The sequence below is a fragment of the Acipenser ruthenus genome, chromosome 3 (assembly GCF_902713425.1).
Source record: "Acipenser ruthenus chromosome 3, fAciRut3.2 maternal haplotype, whole genome shotgun sequence".
Taxonomy (NCBI): Eukaryota; Metazoa; Chordata; class Actinopteri; order Acipenseriformes; family Acipenseridae; genus Acipenser; species Acipenser ruthenus.
The window spans coordinates 42,873,051-42,894,569 of record NC_081191.1 but is presented as its reverse complement, the minus strand read 5'-3'; the positions used below and the strand labels follow the sequence as shown (position 1 = coordinate 42,894,569).

Below are 21,519 nucleotides of genomic sequence, written 5' to 3'. Positions count from 1 at the left end.
GAAATGTACTAAAAATCACAGTGCCAAAATCGTAGCCTTAATAATAACCTAATGTTCCCTGTCAAGTACGAAATGTAACCATTACCTCATGGGTACGAATACCAAAGCGGTCACAAGGCAATATTGCAGACCAACTAGAAGGCTAAACCAATGGCCACCTTGCGCGTTACCATGAGGAACCCCAGTATAAGTAGCTAGGGCTAAAAAATTGAGGGAGAACTCACCTCTATGTTTATGCTGTAAGGTTTGAGCTTGAGGCTGCCCTTAACACTCTTGTTCCAAAACCAGGGTTTTGTGGATCCACGACATTCAGCCAATAGAACCGCGTAAAAGTATGGGGAGTAGCCCACACTTCTCCATCGCAAATGTCCCTGACAGATGCGCCCGGGAACAAAGCCCACGATGTTGCCATGCCCCTGGTAGAATGGGCAGTGATCTTTTCTGGAGGGGGCAAGTTGGCTTGCTCATATGCAGTCTTAATTGTGTTTGTAATGCATCTTGATAGCCACTGTTTAATCAGAGCTTTCGCATGGGATTTAGTCCCATAACAGAAAAAAACTGCTCAGACTGCTTCCAACTCTGTCCACATAATACGCTAGTGCCCGCACCAGACAAAGCGTATGGAGCTGCCGCTCTCTATCAGACTGGAAAGGAGGCAGATGAAAAGCCTCAAGCTCCACCGTCTGGTTAATGTGGAATGCAGAGATGGTTTTTGGCAAAAAAGCAGGATTGGTGCGAAGTGTAACTTTCACCCTGGCTTCTGCAAAAATTAAGTAAGCTTTAGTAATTGAAAATGCTTGCATATCACCCACCCGCTTAGCAGATGCGATTACATGGGCTCAAATGGAGGCATCGTGAGTGCTTCCAGCACCACATCAAGCCTCCAGCGAGGGACAACGACTTTCATAGGCGGCCAAAGCCGCCTAGCTCCCTTTAAAAATTGCCCTGCCAGGAAATGTGCTCCTGGGGAGACTGAATCAATCTTAATATGACAAGCCGAAATGGCTGCCAAATAGACCTGTAATGTAGAGAGGGATTTCCCCTCATCAAATGGGTCTTGTAAAAATTGCAGTATAACTGCCATGGGACAGGGTGTGGGAATAGTATAAAGCTATACTAGATATCACCATGTTAGTTTTTAACCAATGAGAATGCAGCATTTGGTTTTGACAGATTCCCTTAGCCAATCAGAATCGACCGGAAGTCCCGCCTCCCAGTCCCGACCATATGTTTGTAGTCTTTAAGCAATTCCGGAGTCCCACCCTCCCTTCCTGTGATGTTTTGTAGTTTTAATGCAAATATGGAAATCCGCACCCCCATCCTGTCACGTGTATGTAGTTTTTAATGCATTTTTGGAAACCATGTTCCATGATTGTAGTTTATCACATTAAAATGGGGAATTAAACAAGAGTGAAATGGCTAAACAGGGGTATACAGTTTGTTATATTCTTTATTTCAGAAAAATAAGTGGGTTGGTAAAAATGTGGAAAAAAATAAAATAAAACAGACTTTTTAGAAAATATTTATTCACACCGCTTTTGCGGGTCTGTGATTGATACATCTTTAAATGAAACACGTGTAACGAAACACAGGACTCTCCTGAAATGCACTACAAAGTGCCTTGCGTTTAAAACATTTAAAAAACCAATACAAAAGAATACAAACATTGACTATGCGGCGATGTTAGACTTGTTACAATGTATTTGGTTAAAGAAAAAAACATTTTTTAAATAAAACACTACAAACCTTAAACGCGGCTGTGCTTGACGGTGTCTGGGGCAAAGAGAACTATTTAAGAAAAGATGCCCCTGCCTGGAACTAAGAGGTGTCGCTCAAAGATAAGAAACTAGGTGTGCCAGCACTGGTTAACAGCATCACTGTTCCTCTGCTAAGGGGGGTTGCTGGTCACCCCGTATAGGAGAAAGCGGTCCAGAACCAACGGGGTATGGGTGGGAGCCCCTTGAAAATGTTTACCAAGCTGGCCAATTAGCAATAACTGCAGGGGGGCAGTGGGCCTCTGTTTTGGATTATAAATATGCGCAAATTCTTAATGAAAAGTCTTGTACAAGAACGAACTACTCTTTTTTGCTGTTATTCTGTAAGTGCTGTTGGCTCTATATTTTGTTTTAAATAATGGCTCTTCAAATGCAAACGCTAAAGAAAACATTGAAGTCGTGGCCGAGATCGAAGAGGAGACCGTGTATCAGACACCCGTGAAGAGTTAACCGGCGACTGATGACGACCAGGCGGACACTGTACATAAGCCAGCCAGTGTGCATTTTGAGAGGAACTGAACGGTTGTGTCTACCATCGATTGGCAATGGCAAGTCGATTTAGTAGATATGAGGCAGTATTCAAACTTTAACGATGGTTTCAAGTACATTTTAACATGTATAGATGTATTGTCTAAGTATGCATGGGTCGTCCACAGCTATAACCACAGCTACCACCAAATTAAGTGGAGACCTGCTGATGTTAACAGTTTAAACTCTTTAAAGATTTGGAAAATTGTCTATGGGGATTTGTTTAAAAGAAAATCGGCAGACTTTGCATTTAAAAAGGGGGATCACGTGCGAGTGTCTAAATTAAAGGGAACATTTGAAAAAGGATACGAACAGACTTTTACAGATGACATTTTCATAATCAAAGAATGTGTGAAGGGGTTTAAACAAACCTATAAATTGAAAGATTATGCCGGAGATGATATTCGTTTTATGTCAAAGAATTACAGAAGGTGAAGAAAGCGGCAGGTGGCGCTTATCAATACAAAACATATTGGCTACCAGGGGGAGAGGCGCTAACAAACAATCATTAGTTAAGTGGCTCGGCTGGGTTGCTAAATTTAATAGCTGGGTCAAGGCTTCGGACGTGAAAGACATTGCTCAAAGTTTTTGAAAAATACTTAAAATGGATTACAACGGTTTTTACGTGACGCTGACAAGCAACTCCTCTTCAGAGTTATTTCCAGGCAACACAAGCTCCTGTTTTACAAATCATTTAGTGAAACCTATACAGCTGACCGGGAAATGGGAAGTAGCATTGGTAGAGATACACTACCCGCATGCGTTCAATACAATCAACAAAGATTTGACTTTTGATCTGTTTTCAGAAACTACAAGAGCCGTTAGGACTATGCCATAGAGAGGATATTATAAAACTATAAAGGACGTGTTAGATGAAATGAATGGATCTATCCTGTTAAGTCCAGGTTCACCCAAGGTAATGTTTAAATACAACCCCATCAGCAGAAGTGAGACTCGATGGCGATCTGACTATATTGTTTTTTACAAGGGGCGAACTAGCAAATGTGTTGGGGTTTGAAGCAGATATCGGTAGCAAAAAGTCACCCCATCCTGCTGATATTACTTCTGGTTTTAATACCATGTATGTATATACCGATATTATTGACCATCAGTTAGTTGCGGACGCATACACCCCTCTGTTACGGTGTGTTAATTTAAAAGGAGACGATGGCAAATTTATTACATCATTGTTTGACAAACCTCATTACGTCCCAGTGAGTGCGCATCATTTTGGAACTGTATCAGTTGAAATAAAGTCAGACCAGAACAAGCACGTGTCATTTGCATTTGGGAAAGTTATTGTCAAGTTGCATTTTCATTTGGTGAAAGCTACAAACTTTTAAAACGATGGTTGTAATTAAAACCTACGGAGACCCCGCTTTGTACAGAAATTATTACAAGAGCCAAGCGGGAAATGGTTTACCGGGGTTTCAGGGACTGCCTGTCATGTACGGGGCAGGTATTGGAGGTTTAAGGCACTGTTTAGGAAGGCCGTGCCTTGCGAGGGTTTGAAATTATAAAGCCGCATGTGAAATCAGCTGATAGGAACATTGCCAAAGATGTGATGGGTCAGGTTACCAGCGCTGTAGTGAATAGGGCTATAGCCAAACAAGAAGGTTCGGGGCTTATGTTTATCAGAAGGGGAATCAGAAGAAAGAGAAAGACGTCACAGCCGCTGCTTAGGGGGCCGCCTGCTCCTAGTAAAAGACGTTGAGTAAAGGCAGAAACAGTCATAAAAGCAAAAGAGGGTCCAAACGGACCACGTATAGACAGAGCGGGGGTGATATTTTTTAACAATGGCATTTGTTCACGGATGTTCAGATGAATGTGCAAAATCAGAACTGGATATCTTTCAGATGGCCCCTACTCAAACTAGCATCGAAAAAAGTATTTACGTTGAAGTTCCACCACTTACAGCTCTTTCAGAAAATGCCCCATTTGGAATTTTACATAGCCGGGAACGGTGAAGATTATTTAGATTTAAATAACACGCTGCTGTACCTGAACTTTAAAATAGTTAAAGACGACGGGACAGACATTGCGGCGGATGAACACGAGCCTTGTAAATTACCCCATAGCCTCTCTTTTTAGTCAAGTCGATAACACGGTGGGGGACCGTCTTGTCAGCTGTTCTTAATTACAGCGAAGATACTCTGAAAACACAATTTTCTACAGGTCTGTTTTACAAAGATACCCCAGGACATCACGAAATAACCACGCTGACCGGAGCCAACGAAGGTTTTTTTTTTAAAAAAAAAGGCCAGTTACACAGATTCAAGCAAAAAATTAGAGTTATTGGGACACCTGCATGCTGATTTGTTTTTTCAAGACAAACTAATACTGAATGGTGTCGATATAAAAATTAAACTCACTCGTAATAGAGATTCATTTTGCTTAACGCAAACACTTAAGCTGGTTATTCTCAATCTCTGAGTGACCCCCGGTGTGGACTCGGCCATGCGGAGGCTCTATTGACAGCTAATGCCAAATATTCGATTGATCGGGTTCAAATGAAAGTATTTAGTTTAGCCGCAGGCAGTCGTGTATGTAATCAGGAAAACCTGTTCTTGAGACAATTACCAAAAGTCGTGGTAGTGGGCTTTGTTGACAACGAAGCATTCAGCGGGAGTTGCATGCACAACCCCTTCAATTTTAAACATTACAACATACATTTTTTTGCTCTGCATGTTGACAGTGAGCAGCAACCGACAGCCTCTACAGCCTGATTTTCAAAATGGAAACTGCGTGCGTGAATACTTTCAACTTGTGGAAACAGCCGACAAGCGACTGAAAGACAAACCGCTGCTGGTGGATCGTGAAGAATTTGCAAAGGGGTATACATTATTTGCATGTCCCGACCAAGAATGCACGGGTTACTATTCCCTTATTAAAACAGGAAACCTCCGAGCCGAGATACGTTTTGAGGCACCATTACCCAACACCGTGAACATGATTATATATGCTATTTTTGATATGTTGGAAATTAATATGAGTCGCCAAGTCCTGTATGACTTTAGTTGAATCTTTTTAAAACAAAAACAAAGAAAAAAGAAAACGCGATTCGAACAACATGGACACGACACAGCTGGATAATATCTTATCAGCAGCAGCACCAACCAGAGAGACATTTTTAGGCATATTTCCCTGCAACATGGTACCCAAAACAGACGCAAAGACCTTTGTGTAAAGTGGTTAATACACCCCCCCATAACTTTCCTGGAGAGCACTGGCTAGCTATTTACTTGACAGATGACGGAAGTGCAGAATTTTTTGATTCCTATGGTTTCTCGCCTCAGTTTTTTCTTCCCAAAATCTATTATGACATTTTAAACACCAATGCAAAATGCATAGTCTATAACAGTGTTCAATTGCAAGATGTGTTGTCTGTTACATGCGGCCACCACTGTGTTTTTTATTTGTTGCAGAGATGTAAAGGAATGCCTTTTAAACATATTTTGGAACTTTATTCTGGAGATGTTACGTTAAATGAATGGTTAAGCAATTCGTGCAAAACATGTCTAGACAGAGACACACACCTCAAAGCTTATTTAACCCTAGTGAATACGGGCATGCTCAGGCGTGTATTGGTTTTTGTGAATTTAAAGTGCATCATTACTGTTAAACTTTATTTAAAATGTTAATAAAAAAAAAACACTTATTATATAGTGTTTACAGATGTTTACTAGTGCTATGAACACCTGTATGGATAATTATTATTAATGTACATGAGGTTAAAAAACACACTACACAAAGCTATAATAATTCGAAATAGTATTTATTACAATTTCAACATAAACCTAAATGCGCAGCAAGCATATATAATATGTAACACTTTGTTACATTCACAACAAACTCATTGCAATTACACATAAGACACAGAAAATAGAAAAAACAAAAACGTGCACATCCTTAAACAGATAGCCAATCAGGCCTTTTAAACAATTTGCGTTTTTTAAAAGTTTCAACCCTATCGAGTGTATCATATACCACTGACACAGCGCCCAACTCTGAACTTTTTAAGCCTGTCTGTTTTGATGGCTTTCTTGTAATAGGTGATATTACAGAGACTAACCCACTCATGCTAAGGTTGGTTTTAAGTTTTTCCAAAAGTTCTCTATTTGTAGCATTGCCAAGAACTGAGCTGGGTGCATTAATTTCAGCCATGGCTGCCATAAAGTCATTGTAACCTTTTGGTTTAGTGCTCTCGTGAACACTGCATGTTTGTATTAGGGACCTAACTAAATCAATCATGTGTGATCCGGTAATAGGCATGCCGTTGTACACAAATTCATCTTTATCATTCCAGGAGGCTGTAGAGCGGCTGTGAACCATTATTTTAAATAATATTTCAAAATTATTTCTGTATCGCGGCCATACACTATCTACAATTTCTAAATAAACAGCGTTTGAGGCCTCTGCGTTACCAGCTGGCACGCTGGCAATCTGGTTAGGTTCAGCGGCTGTGCCCTGCTCGGGCATGTGCAGTGTCAAAGATCCCTTCTCAGATTCCCCGTCGTACAAAAGTTAAGTAACGTTGCAGTATCTGTTCATAACGTATAGCCTTTTCATATTCGCTATGATGTTTATTTTGTAGAATGTCCCATTTCCTCGTCCAATTTGTGCGTTGCCGATTTACGAACGTCTGATCCATCGTTAGAACTCCCTCTAAGCATGTCTGTTTGCTTTTGAGGAATAGGATACATTTTCTCAGAGTGCTCCAACATTTTAACCTTTTGAAAATAGACTACTAAGCAGCGGTACAGCCACACTCAACGGGGAACCGATGAAACCTCCGGACTGCTTAATCAAAAGTCTTTTTCTTTTGGCCGACACTGTCTAGTTACTCAGCGCCTTTATAATCTTTCTTTTTTTCTTAAAACTTCCAAATTGTCTGTCAGTGGTATGTTACCTTTGAGTGTGTTCAGACAAATTTCAGTTATAGTTTCTATTAGGTCGTTAGAAGCTGTGCACAGAATGGCTTTCCTCTGCTGCGGTTTTGAGCTTATCAGTAATTTTAACAGGGTTAAATTCCGGGGAACATGTGAAGACATGGTTACTGTCGGATCACCTGCTTTCAAATGAATCAAGCCCTTTTAGAATGTTGTTTTTTAAAGACGTAAGCTACAGGCGTCAGGGGGGAAAAGACCGCTCCTCAACCGATAGTCATTGGGCGTATTGGCATTTAAAATCAACAAAAAAATAGCCGTAAGGCTTCTTGCAGGCGTCTTCATAGGCTTCTATGAAAAAATTTGCATTTCTAGGGTATATTTGACGAGCCAATATAATGCAACCTGTAATTTATCTCGAGGATTTTTGAACAGAACCATGTATTTTGTGTTTAAAGTTATTGTTCTGCTATTTTTTCCCTGATAAAAAACATTCTGTACAATGTACATAATACTGAGGTTTCGGTGATGAACGTACTTTGTGAAAGCCTTTTCAATGTCGTTGTTGTCACAGGCTGATTCCATCAAATCATCCACAACAATCAGGTTCACTTTATGGGGAGGTAGTAAATCGTCATCGTTAAATGTTTCTGGCAAACCCTCTATAAACTTAATAAAAGGGAATTTTAACAACAAGTCTTTGTAGAGAGGTTGCCAGCAGCTATAACACCACACAATATTATCAGGCTTGCAAGATAACATATATTCACCTCTTTCTAACAGCTGTTTTATAAAATAGCTTTTTCCACAATTAGACGGCCCTGCCAATATGCACGAAAAAGGATGTTTCAGTCTAATATCCATAGGGTAAAGATGTAAAGTTTTCTGTAAGCACCCTTTTATCATACACAACCTTGAACGTTCTTTTTAAAGACCTGGTTTCTAGACTCCACTTCTTTTTAACTCAAACTATCCCTTGCTGCTGCAAGAATTTCCTTCAAATTCCTCTCTGTTTCATCTGCGTTTTTAGCAAAGTCAAAAAACAAATCTTTCAAACATTCAAAATTAATTTTCTTGCAGTTTTCAGTATTCAAAGTGATACCTTTCACTTTTAAACATACGGATCCTCCTGAGAGTTTATAACCGTATGATTTTGGACCTGTCGCTGCAAACTCTGTAATAGACTGCTCTGCTGGCAGCTCACTGCTCAGTTCGCCAATTATTTTAGGATGTCCCTCTGGGTATCGCTTGGTTTTGTTAACAAAAAGGATACAAGCTGGTAAAATCGTAGTACTGAATTGTTTCACCAGGCTGTGGTTTGTAATACATAGAGATAGCATTTGTTCTACCACCAAACAGCGAATCTCTAGGGGACATAGGTTCGGGCAAACTTGTGGACTCTGAGAAAAGCCTGACGCTCCCGATCAACAGCTAACATAGCTTTCCATTTGTGCTCTCACAAAACTCGCACGTCAAACCCTTGGAACTTTAGAAAATTTGCTTTTATCATCGTCCTTTTGTAAAGCCAACCAAACGTTGTACTTGTCACAGAATTTAAATCATTTTTCCAATAACAATTTCCACATCCGTGGTAATAACAACCATTGTATTCAAAAGCCGTCTTTACACCGTTTATTACTGCATAGCCGTCTAGAAAATATTCAACGCGTGCTGTATATCGATATGCTCCGTGTGTTCCACATACAGTGCCTTGCATAAGTATTCACCCCTGTGTACACTTTCTCGTTTATCTGCCCGGGATTGCTCACACGTTGCTGCGCATTTTCAACACTTTGTTCCTAAATCTTACGCAGTCCTTTCTCCAAATTTTAACATCCTGTTTGCAATAGCTTTTCAACTCTTCCTGGAAATTGAACTAGTTACTATTGTTTGCGTCGTACCATTCCAAAAACTCGTTTTTTTCGTTAGGCATCATGAAATTTGCGCCGTAAAAATCAACAGACGGTATACTGCCTACATAATTTTGGTTTTCCACCTTGTTGAAATAATGTAGAAAGCAGCCTTTGGACCCCTTGAACCCCATTGCTTGAGGCATATTAGCGAGTTTCATAGGGAGAAAATTCAGAGAGTCTATGAACCGAATGTTTAAACTTGTAACCGTCATGCACATTATTTTACCACCCTGCGTCAATAAATTCATGTTCATTTTTTCTTTTATCAACTGCCAGATAACTAAATAATTGTCATAAGCCTTACCATTGTGTGAAATAAATGTTTAATCTCTAAAGGAAACGTCAATGAATTCACCGTAAAAATCACACTGCTGTTTGTTATTTATATGTAAAACACACACAGTTAGGAACGTGAGTACCGGTTTCTTGCATGAATTCAAAATCGAAAAATATAAATCGTGCAATATTTTGGGGCTATTGAGTCAATGTAACAGTGTTCCTCGGTAGTTTCAATTTCAACACCGCAACGTTTACACTCTCGTTCCGTGCATTTGTGGTCTACAGGCATTTTTCACAAAACATTTTTTTCACACATGAAATATCTCCAGCGGATGCTTTCAGCTCGTGTCTTTCTAGACAAGCAACCGATCTACAAAACATCTTGCAGACAGAACTCTGTATTTCAGCCTTAACTTCCAAACACGTTTTACACAACAGTGATCAGTTTTGTGACTATACGCCACGTGACAATATTCACAAAAATAGCTGGCCCCCACAAACGCTTTAATATGTTTAAAACGTCATAATAGTGATCTTCATGCAGCAGTACAAACACAATTTTCGAATGAGCGGATGGCCCCGTTACAAAATACTTCCATTCCCCCTTGTTGTAAAGCAGTTTAATGGTAAAACTCAGTTTGTTTTCAAACGCTTTGACATCCGATAAACTTATCTTTCTCTGTTCAGAAAAGCATAGGTCCCTATGCAATTGTTTAGCCCCCCTTTTTTTTTTTTTTTTTTAAATTTAGTCGTTGCCAATTAGTTTTTATTATTTTCTCCCCAATTTGAAATGCCCAATTATTTTATTATGCTCAGCTCACCGCTACCACCCCTGCGCTGACTCGGGAGGGGCGAAGATGAACACACGCTGTCCTCCGAAGCGTGTGCCGTCAGCCGCCCGCTTCTTTACACACTGCGAACTCACCGTGCAGCCGCCTCAGAGCTACAGTGTCGGAGGACAACGCAGCTCTGGGCAGCTTACAGGCAAGCCCGCAGGCGCCCGGCCAGACTACAGGGGTCGCTGGTGCGCAGTGAGCCGAGGACACCCTGGCTGACGCTCGGCCAATTGAGCGCCGCCCCCTGGAAGCTCCCGTCCACGGTCGGCTGTGGAGTAGCCTGGACTCGAACTCGCAACGTCCAGGCTATAGAGCGCATCCTGCACTCTAGCGAGTGCTTTTACTGGATGCGCCACTCGGGAGCCCGTTTAGCCCCCTCTAACAATTCAGTCACGACAAACACAATCTTGTACTAACCCAAAAACACTGCCTGCAAAACACAAATTGTTGCCTGTGTTGTTTAAATCGATCAACACAGCTCTTCTTTTCAATGATTTTGCTATACACTATGCTTTTAAGTGTTCTGTGAGCGCCACCGTCCATAGCCCTAATCACGGTAACAACCAGTCTTAGACTATCGTTTGTTAGAACCTGTGTGTTACTTTGCAACATAGCAGAAATGTGATCTAAAAACTCTGTGGCGTTTAGCTCGCCGGGGTGTCTTCTCACTGAATACATCGGATTGTTTAATGAACCAGAACTCAATCTTAGTTGCACAAAGTCATTAGGTCCTATAAGCGGGGCTAATTCATCCAAAATACTTTGTATCGCAGAATGCACGGCTTCTATACCCTGTGCATGACTCTATTCTGTCAAAATTTACAAAATGAAAATCCTCAGAATATTCAACAGCCCTGAATCTAAGCATTTCTCTATCATAACGTCTCAAACATTCCAAAAAAACAACAGGGCCTCATTCACAACACCATCAGCATCTGGTTGCTCTACATCCATTTGTTCCACATCAACTGGTTCCTCAATATTTATTTCATGTTCAACATTTCTAACCTCCTTGACTGCTTCCTCAATATTCATTTGAGGATCGGCAATTCTAAGAGCCTCAGTTGGTTCAGCTCTTTGTTTCGCAAAACGGGATCTTGCAGGGGCTCGTTTATTTTTTCTCAGTGTTAGTTTAGTGGCATGAATTTTCTTTTTTAAACGTGATCTTAACAAACAAGCAGTTTTCCAATTGTTGTGTCTTCGGGGGCTCATCCTTATGGGTCACGCGCACTTTTTGGCAGACAAAACAAACTTGTCCAAATATTTCATGCTTTCCACCCACTTGTTAAGCACATCCAAATAATCAGGTTTGACCGACTGTAAAATTCTGAAAGGTTGTAACAGATCAGTTTTGAGTTTTTCATCAAAATCGCTATGTTGCAGAAGAAGGGTCGTAAACTGAGCTGCTTGATCTACACTACCAAAGATTTTCAGGGCAACACCTGTCGCCAGCCACCAGTTACTCATAATCTGACACGCGCTGCTAAATATGTCCAGCTGCGAGACTACCGCAGCTGCATCTTTACCAAGTTTAAGATCTTTTCGAACCTTTCCCTGTGCATGTTTGGTTTCTTGCAAGCCTGGCAATACATTAGTGGGATTAAGCGTATTTGTCTCTAATATCTCGTCGTCTTCTTCTTCTTCAGAACCACCGCCAATTCTGAAAGTCTTGTGCCGTTTCTTGGCAAGAGCGGATATGTTGTCTTCTTCAGAATCGCTTCCCAATGCCGCACTCCGTTTCTTAGAAACCACCGATCCTTTCTGCGCCGTTTCCCTGACCACGATGCTGTTCGATGTTGCTGTTAAACAAACAACACAACTTTTATTTTATAGATTGTCTTTTCTCTTTTAATGACCATCGCACATTGCTTTACAAAGTCTTACATAATAGAAATACTTACAAGCTGTTCCTTTTTTCACAATACACGCTGTTTTCACAGGCCCCTGGATCTCTGGCTCCTTAGATGTAGCTATTAAACACACAATTCAAACAAATCAGTACAATGTCTATTACAGGGACATAACATCGCAAATCGCTTTACACAGCCTTACAAAGTAGATGTGCTCATAGTGATGTGCTGTCCAGATGTGCTATCCAGATCGGGTCTCTGATCCCTGCATACATTGGCTACTTTATAAATATACAATTGGTATTGCTGTGAAAAAACAAACTTCTTAGTCTTTACATTAGAGGGGGGTTTAAACTCTGTCGTACCTTTATGTTTTGACCGATTCTGTTTTGCATTTGCACCCAAAACGTCTGGCTGTATTGTTGCGCCACATTGTTTACCATGCAATATCTCTCCTTCTTTAGAGTCGCACCGTTTCTTAAGCACTTTTTTCCCAGTTTTCTGGATCGCTGGCTCCTTGGTTGTATCTGCTAAACATACAATTCAAACAATAAACACAATGTCTTTTACAGATATAACGGTACAACGGCTTACAAAATAAATGCACTTACACGAAGCTGCTTGTTCTTCGGGCGCTATGTTGATGAAATCTGAAAGCAAACCAGGGTCGCCATTGAACGCCGCTGTTAAAAAAAAAAAAAAAAAAAAAAAGGTGTGTTAATATTTAGCCCCAACCTATCTAAAACATTGCAAACTTATTTTGAAACTATGCTGTTTTACAAAAAAAAAAAAAAAAAACATACCTTGTTCAGAGGTCTCCACCAAAGCATACAAAAGCTTGTGGTCTTCAAAATGATCCATGTTGAACAGAGGCTGTGAGTCCATGACACAGGCGTTGAAACCCCCCCAATTAAAAAATGTCTTTTCACGCTTTTTATGCAGAAACAAGAAACTCATGTGTAAACGTATTTTTCTTATTTGTTTAGTCCAAAACACGCAGTAATTGCTAATTGGCCAGCTTGGTAAACATTTTCAAGGGGTGCTATTTCCTATACGGGGTGACCAGCAATCACCCTTAGCAGAGGAACAGCGATGCTGTTAACCAGTGCTGGCACACCTAGTTTCTTATCTTTGAGCAACGCCTCTTAGTTCCAGGCAGGGGCATCGTTTCTTAAATCGTTCTCTTTGCCCCAGACACCGTCAAGCACAGCCGTGTTTAAGGTTTGTAGCGTTTTATTTTAAAAAAGTTTTTTCCTTTAACCAAATACATTGTAACAAGTCTAACATCGCCGCATAGTCAATGTATTTTTTTGTATTGGTTTTTTAAATGTTTTAAACTCAAGGCACTTTGTAGTGCATTTCAGGAGAGTCCTGTGTTTCGTTACACGTGCTTCATTTAAAGATGTGTAAAATAAATAAGGCAGTAAAGGTTTTTTAAAAATGCTAGTTTAGCCGTGTATACAGGTTCTCCCATTTTATTTTGTTTTAATGTATTTATGTACTGTATGTGTTAGCACATTTTTAGTTTTATTTTTCAACAAACACCCGTCTCTGTACCATGTAGCATTTCTTCGCTTTTAAGTACACGCCTTGTAACCCTGTTTTTACCATATTACCGATGGTTCTATTTTTTCAACTCTATACATTTTTAGTTTTTCCTTTTTACTAATTTCCGTATTTCAAGCTCGTTTATTTTTTCACCACTTTAAACCTTTTTGTTTGCCCCCATTTTACCGCTCATTTTATTTTTCTGAAATAAAGCAACTGTACAACCCTGTTTCCAAACTCATTTTTATTTTGTTTTACCCGTTTTACCGTTCTATTTACTTTTCTGAAAAAGAAAACTGTATACCCGTTTAGCCATTTCACTCTTGTTTAATTCCCCCGTAGCTCGCCGTCTCGGGTGCGCACAGCCAGCAATTTCAAACCTGGCAAGACGGTATAACCAGACACACTCTGTAAATGACAGGCCACGAACTAGGAGACCAAGAGTCACAACACCTGCCCAAGATCAACAGATCATTTTGCAGGATCTTCGTGATGTCAACTGTTAAAACGGCACAATAAAAAGTCACTGCACCTGTTCTAAAACAGAGCTTGTCATTTTTTCAATCGCATCTATTGAATTTTATCCAAATATAAGTGATACGTTTCTTTTGATGCTCAAATATAAGTGATAAATTTATTTTGATGCTCAAATATAAGTGATGTTTCTTTTGATGCTGAGTGTATTTTTTGTATACAACTGTAAGTCGTCGTGGGTAAGGGCATCTGCTAAGAAATAAATAATACTAAATAACATTTTGAACCTCCGCTTAGGCACCAGGAAGTAAAACCTTTGTCCCTGAAGAGAAGGATGAACTGTGCAAACAGCCCACTTCTGTAGCAGGGCTGTCACCTCCTGAGACAACACCATCGTGTCTCATGCGTCCGGGATTAACACTGTAGTCACGCCCCAAAAGGGAGGGGGACCGTGTCTGAATTGTAGAGAATAGACGGTCTGTACAGTATTGAGCACCCAGGTGTCCATGATGCATTGACGCCAGACTCCAGGTGACTCCATGAAAAGGGGCTGTGGGCTTGTGGCAGCAAATTGCTAGGGCTGCTGCTTTGCTTGGGGCTTTGTCTGAAGCGCTTGCCTTTGCGCTTGGTGGCGGAACTTATTAAAAAGTTCCCCCTTTGTGCAGCCGGGGGGCGGTTGTGAAAACCTCCTCTGGCTTTAGCAGGAGCTGGCTGTGCTCGTCTCTGAGGCTGTTGGAGCCTTGGTCGCCAGTTTGGTGCTGGTCTACGTACTGGAGGAGGCCGCTTGGGAAGCAGGCGCACCAGTTCCTTTGTAGACTCTCGTGAGCGCTGCAGCATGTCATCTACTAGCTGAGCTACTGCGTGAGCGCGCACTGCTCCGCCTGCTCCTTCTGTGCCTGTAGAGCAACAGGGAGTAGCACACATAGAACGTCACCAAGACGACCCGCAGTCTATCACTGCCTTGGAGGACACAGCCGATCAAGAGTTGTTGAAGTCTCTCTCTCAGAGCCACAGACAGAAAACACTGTTGACCAGCACACGCAGCAATGTTGCTATGCAACCGACAACAGTACTCGCAATGCGTCAACAATGGCAAGTCACTGTGACCAGATCCGATGATACTAGATCAGGGGTGGTACCTTGGTTAATTTTAAGTACCTGCACAGTGCAGAGCAGTCAGACCCGAGTCCAGCAACAGCAAGTGAAACGGCAAAGGTAACCTTGTTCGTTGTACAAAAGTACCAGTGGGAACAGGAGCAGGTCTGGGACCTACAGTCAGCACAGAAGTGAAACTGAGGAAAGTCTACTGCTAGAGCCCTAACAGTCGTCAGATCTCAATGAGACATTGAGAAAACTGCAAGCAGACTGACCCAGCGCGTCTGAGTCCAGCAGCCGCGGAAAATATTTCTCACACAATATAGTAATCAAACAATTACTGTTATTTTAATATAGTTTTTGTAACAAAAAACAATGCGATCCCAGGGAAGAGCTGCCGGCTTCGCGCGGTGCACAAGGTCGCTGAGGGACTTAACGGAAAACCATGACAATGTGCAGCTTTGATATTTCTATTCAGGTTAGACTGTATTAGAGGATTAACACCCATGAGGTAATGGTTAAATTTCGTACTTGATTAGGGAACTGATGTCCGATTCTGGTGATGTCTGATTCAGAATTTTCTGACAGCAATTCATTTATAATATAGGTGTTCTCTATTATTTCTTATTAAAAAAAATCTTTAGTTCTAAACTGCGTTTTTTTTTTTTAGTAAATCGCCAATTATTTTAGTATTTTCTCACAATTTGGCATATCCAATTATTTTTAGGCTCAACTCACCGCTACCAACCCCGTGCTGCCTCAGGAGCCCGGCAACTACAGGTGTTGCTGGTGCGCGGTGATCCGAGGACACCCTGGCCGACCTAAGCCCCCTAGGAGCACACATCTCCCATAGAATAGCCTGGACTCAAACCGGCGACCTCCAGGCTATAGGGCGCATCCTGCACTCCACTCGGAGTGCCTTTACCAGGCGTTTGTTTTTTTAACAAAAGGATCTACATTCATAAAATCACTCAGGTGAAAGAATGTCTTGTATTTTGCCCATATTTAAAAAACAGTTCAACAAAACTTTCAGGGACTACTTTCAGGGTAACAGAATAAAATGTTTGCATACCTTTATCTCTAATGAAACCCCAAAATCTACTGAATAATAATTGAAAAATCAGTTTTTTTACTTGTTGGATTTGAAAATCAGTAAAAGTATTTAAGTATTCTCTAGTGCCCTGAACCAAAACATACCATTTTGAAGTTTCTACTACTAAAAATTGATAGAAAGGCAGTCAGCTAAAAATGTTTTCTTTTTAAAATCATAAAATCAGTTAGTATTGTAAGGTCCCTCAGGTCACAGAATAACCTTTTTATACATGCATCTCTTTGAAAACACCAAGCAGAATACATACTAATTAAAAAAAATAATAATACTGTTGAAAAAAAAGAGAGGTCTTTAGGTTTCTAAGTACTTTATAATGCTCCCCAGAGTGTTCTGAAAAAGGACACCAATTCCAAGACGCTACTGTAAAAAATAGATTTTTTGAGAATTTTTATAGGAAGAGTTCAATACAACCAAAAGACACCTAGTCCTGGAGGAGCATCCCACTAAAAACGCTTGATCCTTAAAGGGTTAATTTCAACAGCACCACCTATAGGAAACAAAAATGAACTGGTGCCTCCAGGAAAATAATGCAAAGCCTGTTTGGACCACATTTTATTTTTAGCAAGGTGACCAGTACAAATCCTTAAACCACCCCCCCACCATGGCAACATCCAAAAGGGAAGACTTAAAACATACATATATATATATATATATATATATATATATACACACAGACTGAAGCAATTCATTTGTGATGTTTTAAAAGAAGAACCTATACATTGTAACAAAAGTTGTGGAATCCATATACTGTATTATAAAAAAAAAAATAAAAAAAAAGGGGGCAGAAGTGAATTACTTTAGGTTATAATTGCATCTCGTGGGTTAACCCTTTTTTCTCTGATATGATCAACTTGGAGTCCCCATGAAGAAATGGAGGCGGGGGAGCAGTTTTTTAAACCAGGGTTTTATTTTATAATTATTTTTTAAACCAGGGTTTGGAGGAGGGGGTGTGGTTGTGAGGGGGTGTGGTTGTTTGACCAATACCCCTCTCACATTAATACAGCACCAGTAATCCACCGCCATTTCATCAACCAATATAACCACAGATTGGTGGTTTTAATGCAATCCAAGGCGAGTCACCAATGTGCTTTAAAATGGCTTTATAGTAGATTTTCAACTATTTCTGGGGGGGGGGGGGGGGGGAAACTGCCTTGGCAGAATTAGCCAGCAGTAATATTTCTCTTCTACATATAATTTCACATTTTACAGAAATATTTTGCAATATACCCCATAAAAACCTACCTGATTCAGTGTTTGAATTGTTATAAGGTGGACCTCGACTTGACATTATCACCTACAAAAAAAAAAAAAAAAAGTTCCGTTTTGAGTAGTATTTTGGTAATTTTCAGCACCAAATAACTTTGCAAAAAGACAACTCTTCTGTAATGAACTAGTAATTGCATAATGTCATATGAAAATAAGTCCTACACAAATAGTTCTGAGTTCATTCTTACCTGACGTGCACATCCTTTCGTTAGAGGTCTCAAATGTACAGTTTTAAAACACGTGCTATAGTGAAGACGTCCTTTTTATTATAAACAGGATATCTGACACTACAATTGGTTAAAGAATTCTGTTTTAAAGCCAAGCATCAGAATGTGTTACAATTTCTTGGTCTTTTCACCAGGTGGATGAAATTGGACCCTCCCCTTCCATGGCTTCGTTCTTGTCATTAACCAACCAGCTGCTTCCCTTAAGTGATTTGCTTTGTGACAGATTTCCTGAGAGTAAGGCATGGAAACACTGAACTTTTATTAACCCACGGTTGTACCAGATATTATGTTTTAAAATGAAAATACAGTACAAGTATGATTTAAAATGTGCATTTCAAAACTGCACCAATGTGACCTATATACCTAATGAAAGGGTAAAAAACAGGGAAGATTTATGAAATAATTGTTAGCTACAGTTACTTGGTTGTTAAAATAGTCAGTTATGTTCCAGTCTAGAGACTGTACAAAAACACACCAAGTTACAAATAGGATAAGCAGCATAGCTGTATAAACAAGACACGACTGGGACTAACTTAGCTCCGATATTTTTCACATACTGGTTATAAAAAGGGAAAACCTTGAATGTCTTTCATAGAAATAAATAAAAACAATAAAATCACTCATCATTTTAAATCTGGATAGAAATGCTTCATTTAGTTTAGAACTGTAAAGTCATTGTATTTTAAACTTGACAGTTTTATAACAGGTGTCTAATTTTATATTTACACAACTCTCACTGCAAAATCAGTTTATGATGTAGTTAGAATGTATTTTGGTGATGTCATGACCACGCATGGCAGCAGAAATTGATTTAGAAGAAAACATTTTCTAGGGCTGTGTTCAAAGGTTTGAAGGTTTGCTCTCTAGCCAGGAATTCAAAGGCAGTTCTAAACCTTCAAATGTTTGTGAGGTGGCATTCACGCACTGTATGTTTTTTTTTTCTTTTATCTGTTAATAGAAACAGTTTGTCAATGTGTGAACACTATAAAATCACACATTAAACGTCACACATGCAAAATTCAATCTTTTCATCTGTAGAATACATATTACATAAACAAAAGTTGTTGTATTAAAATCCACTACCAAATCGTTATATGTAGCAACTCTATATGGTGCCGCTGCCATGCATTGGAGCAGGGTATATTATGCCAAAGCATTGGGGGGGGGGGGCATGGTATCCAGAGGGAAAACTTTAATTTCTTCATTCGCAATCCCGACAGCAAAGTGTTGTACAACATAAGCTGTATTGAAAGAAATGTCTTGAAACCACTCTGCTGTTCGGGATTTTTTTGTTAAATATCCAGACGACCAAAAAAAAGTTGAATGCAAACCGTGCAAGCGACTGTTGATGTATCATGGAGGCACAACCAATCTCTGGGGTCACTTGACAAGCGTAAGTTCATATTATTATTTTTAGTTTTTATTAGTACTAGTATTACAGTAATAAAATGTGCCTGTGACTGATAACCTGCTTGGAACAGTGACTGTTAAATAAAGGTTTGTTTTGCCTGTCAGCTGCAGTTCTTTTAATTGGCTGCAATAAGGTGCTGCTGAATGCAAGCTTACTGTATATATCGCAAGCAGCATCAATTACGTGTAAATAAACATGTATTTTTATTTATATTATAAAAACTTGATTACTGTTATATATAATGTACTTTTAAACTACATGTGAAGGTTTTATTCCAAGTATATGGATTAGCTGTAAAATAATAGGATTTTCAATCAAATATAAACTAGCAGCTTTACCATTAAATTATGCAAATTAGTACCATTGAAGGCTCAAACCTTCATTCAGTAATGTGTTCCGAACCTTCGAAGGTCAAAATCAGAGTTCGTACACTTAGGCAAGGCCACCATAAACATAAAAAAATACATTAAAAAGTGTATAGCACTTAAATCAACATAAAATACAGTACTTGCCAATTAAAACATCCCATCCAAATCAATGCAATCCAAAAACAGTAAAAACGTAATATCTCAAAAATATTAAAAGTACATCGTGTCAACACTAAAACTGAACTTATATACATTTCTTCTGTTTGTCGTCTTCAGTGCATTTGTAGTCATTTTTTAGCTGTGCTGAACTGAGCTATTTCTTTGCTCTCCAATACTATTTATGATTTCTTTTTGTATTATTAATTTTAATATTTACTGTTTAGATCGCTACTTTTTCCCGCAATAGGCTACCAACTCCCCTCAACAACAAAGCAGTTGCATCCTGGCCGTTCATGAGAAAGCAATACCTTAAGAAACACCAAAAAGAAAAATGTTATTCTGCAGTACAAAATGTACATTCATTTGAGATGTTGTAGTATTTAACAATAAGCTCCCATACGTGTACTTTACACACAAGTTCAACTGGACATTGGCATTTTATCTGTTTAACACTTAAATATGACTGGTAGTACAGAGGAATTTTTATATTCAACCAGGTACCACGGTAAAAGAGGCTTGCGTTTTTAAACAGTTCACTGGCCATGGGAAAGAGGTGTTGGTTGTTGTTCCAGGGGTGCCTGGGGGGTCACGTCACTGGCTGTTTGCTTGCGGAGGCCGAAAGGGTCCCAGGTGAAGGTTGGTCCCAGGGAGCAGACGTCCCGGGGGGTAGGCTGACCCCTCTGGGTAGGCTAAGGCCAGGGCCAGCTGACCGCCTGTGTAGTGCAGGAAGTCCATGCCAAGAATGCAGGGGTCCTGGACAGCTGCTACCCAGACAAGGTGGCGTACTGTCCGGCCAGCCACCTGAATTGCCATCGTCCCCCTCCCCTTCAGAGGCAGGGATGAGCTGTCTGGCCTCGGTCTCGTCCTCACAGGACTGGGCAAGGCACACTTGGGGTCGGGGTCCCTCTGCTCCCTCGTCGGCTGTCACTTCCTCCCACTCTTGGGCCAAGCGGAGTGCGGCCTGCAGAGTCAGGGGTCGCTGTAGCCTCAGATGTTTCCTCAGCTCCCCGAGCACCAGTGCTTCCACAAATTGTAGGTGTGCCTGCTCTTCCTGTTCAGCAGGGGTATGCATAGGCTTGCCGTCTCTCCCTCTCAAGCTCCGAGGCCAACCTGGCCAGGCTTTCTCCATTCTGGCACAGGCGTCGCCTTAAATCGCAGCTTCAGATAAATTGCCGAACCATCTCAGGCAGTTGGGGGAGAGGTTCAGGAGGACAAGCAGCGCCTCGCCCCTCAGTTCAGCTGTCAGTCTGCTGGCCTTCTCGCTGTTGGTGCAGCCATGCAGCTATGCAGCTGTGCCAATATTGTAAGATGCATGGCAAAGGCCTCCCAGCTGCATGTCCCATCAAACCCCAGAATCTTCACATCACCAGGCCGTGCCGACATTCCAGTCCTCCTCACCTCCCCCTAGCTCTTCTACCCTCCCACGATATGCGCTGGGCCCATCTCTGGGCTTAACTAGCTGTCTACATGCTGCACAGCAGTCAAACTGCCCATACAAATCTTCAAAATGGGGCTCAACGGTTTGTTTTGGTGTTTTGGTGATATGGATGCCTCCATTATTGTTCACATTTGCAGGTCTTTTCCGCATCCTCGCGCTGACGTCACAGCTGCGGTTGCTCCCTCCTTCACGTCCTCACGTCACCCCGCCGTGCTGTGTATTGACGTCACCTTCTCTGGTCTCGCGAATCACTGCCTCTCCTCCCCCTTGTACAGTCACATCGCTTGGTTGCAGTTTCTAGCTCAGCAGCAAGTTGTTCCAGTGTCTGCCGCAGATGGTCTACATTTAGCGGCAG

General features: G+C 40.7%; 1 protein-coding gene across 5 annotated transcripts in view; it reads right to left on the bottom strand.

Annotated features, from left to right (window-relative positions):
- Nucleotides 1–21,519, bottom strand: part of LOC117394332 (uncharacterized) — a 51,450-nt gene that overhangs the window by 6,387 nt on the left and 23,544 nt on the right. For 3 of the 5 annotated variants that reach the window (XM_033992475.3, XM_059012956.1, XM_059012954.1), the window contains 5 exons: nucleotides 17,538–17,589; nucleotides 12,679–12,750; nucleotides 12,433–12,597; nucleotides 12,119–12,187; nucleotides 6,060–12,016 (listed from right to left, as the gene is read on the bottom strand). In XM_033992475.3, the coding sequence (XP_033848366.3) occupies nucleotides 11,439–12,016; nucleotides 12,119–12,187; nucleotides 12,433–12,597; nucleotides 12,679–12,750; nucleotides 17,538–17,589 (936 nt within the window). In that variant the 3' untranslated portion in view covers nucleotides 6,060–11,438. Of the gene's footprint in view, nucleotides 1–6,059; nucleotides 12,017–12,118; nucleotides 12,188–12,432; nucleotides 12,598–12,678; nucleotides 12,751–17,537; nucleotides 17,590–21,519 lie in introns of those variants that run through there. The other 2 variants (XM_033992476.3, XM_033992477.3) reach the window with 2 other exon arrangements.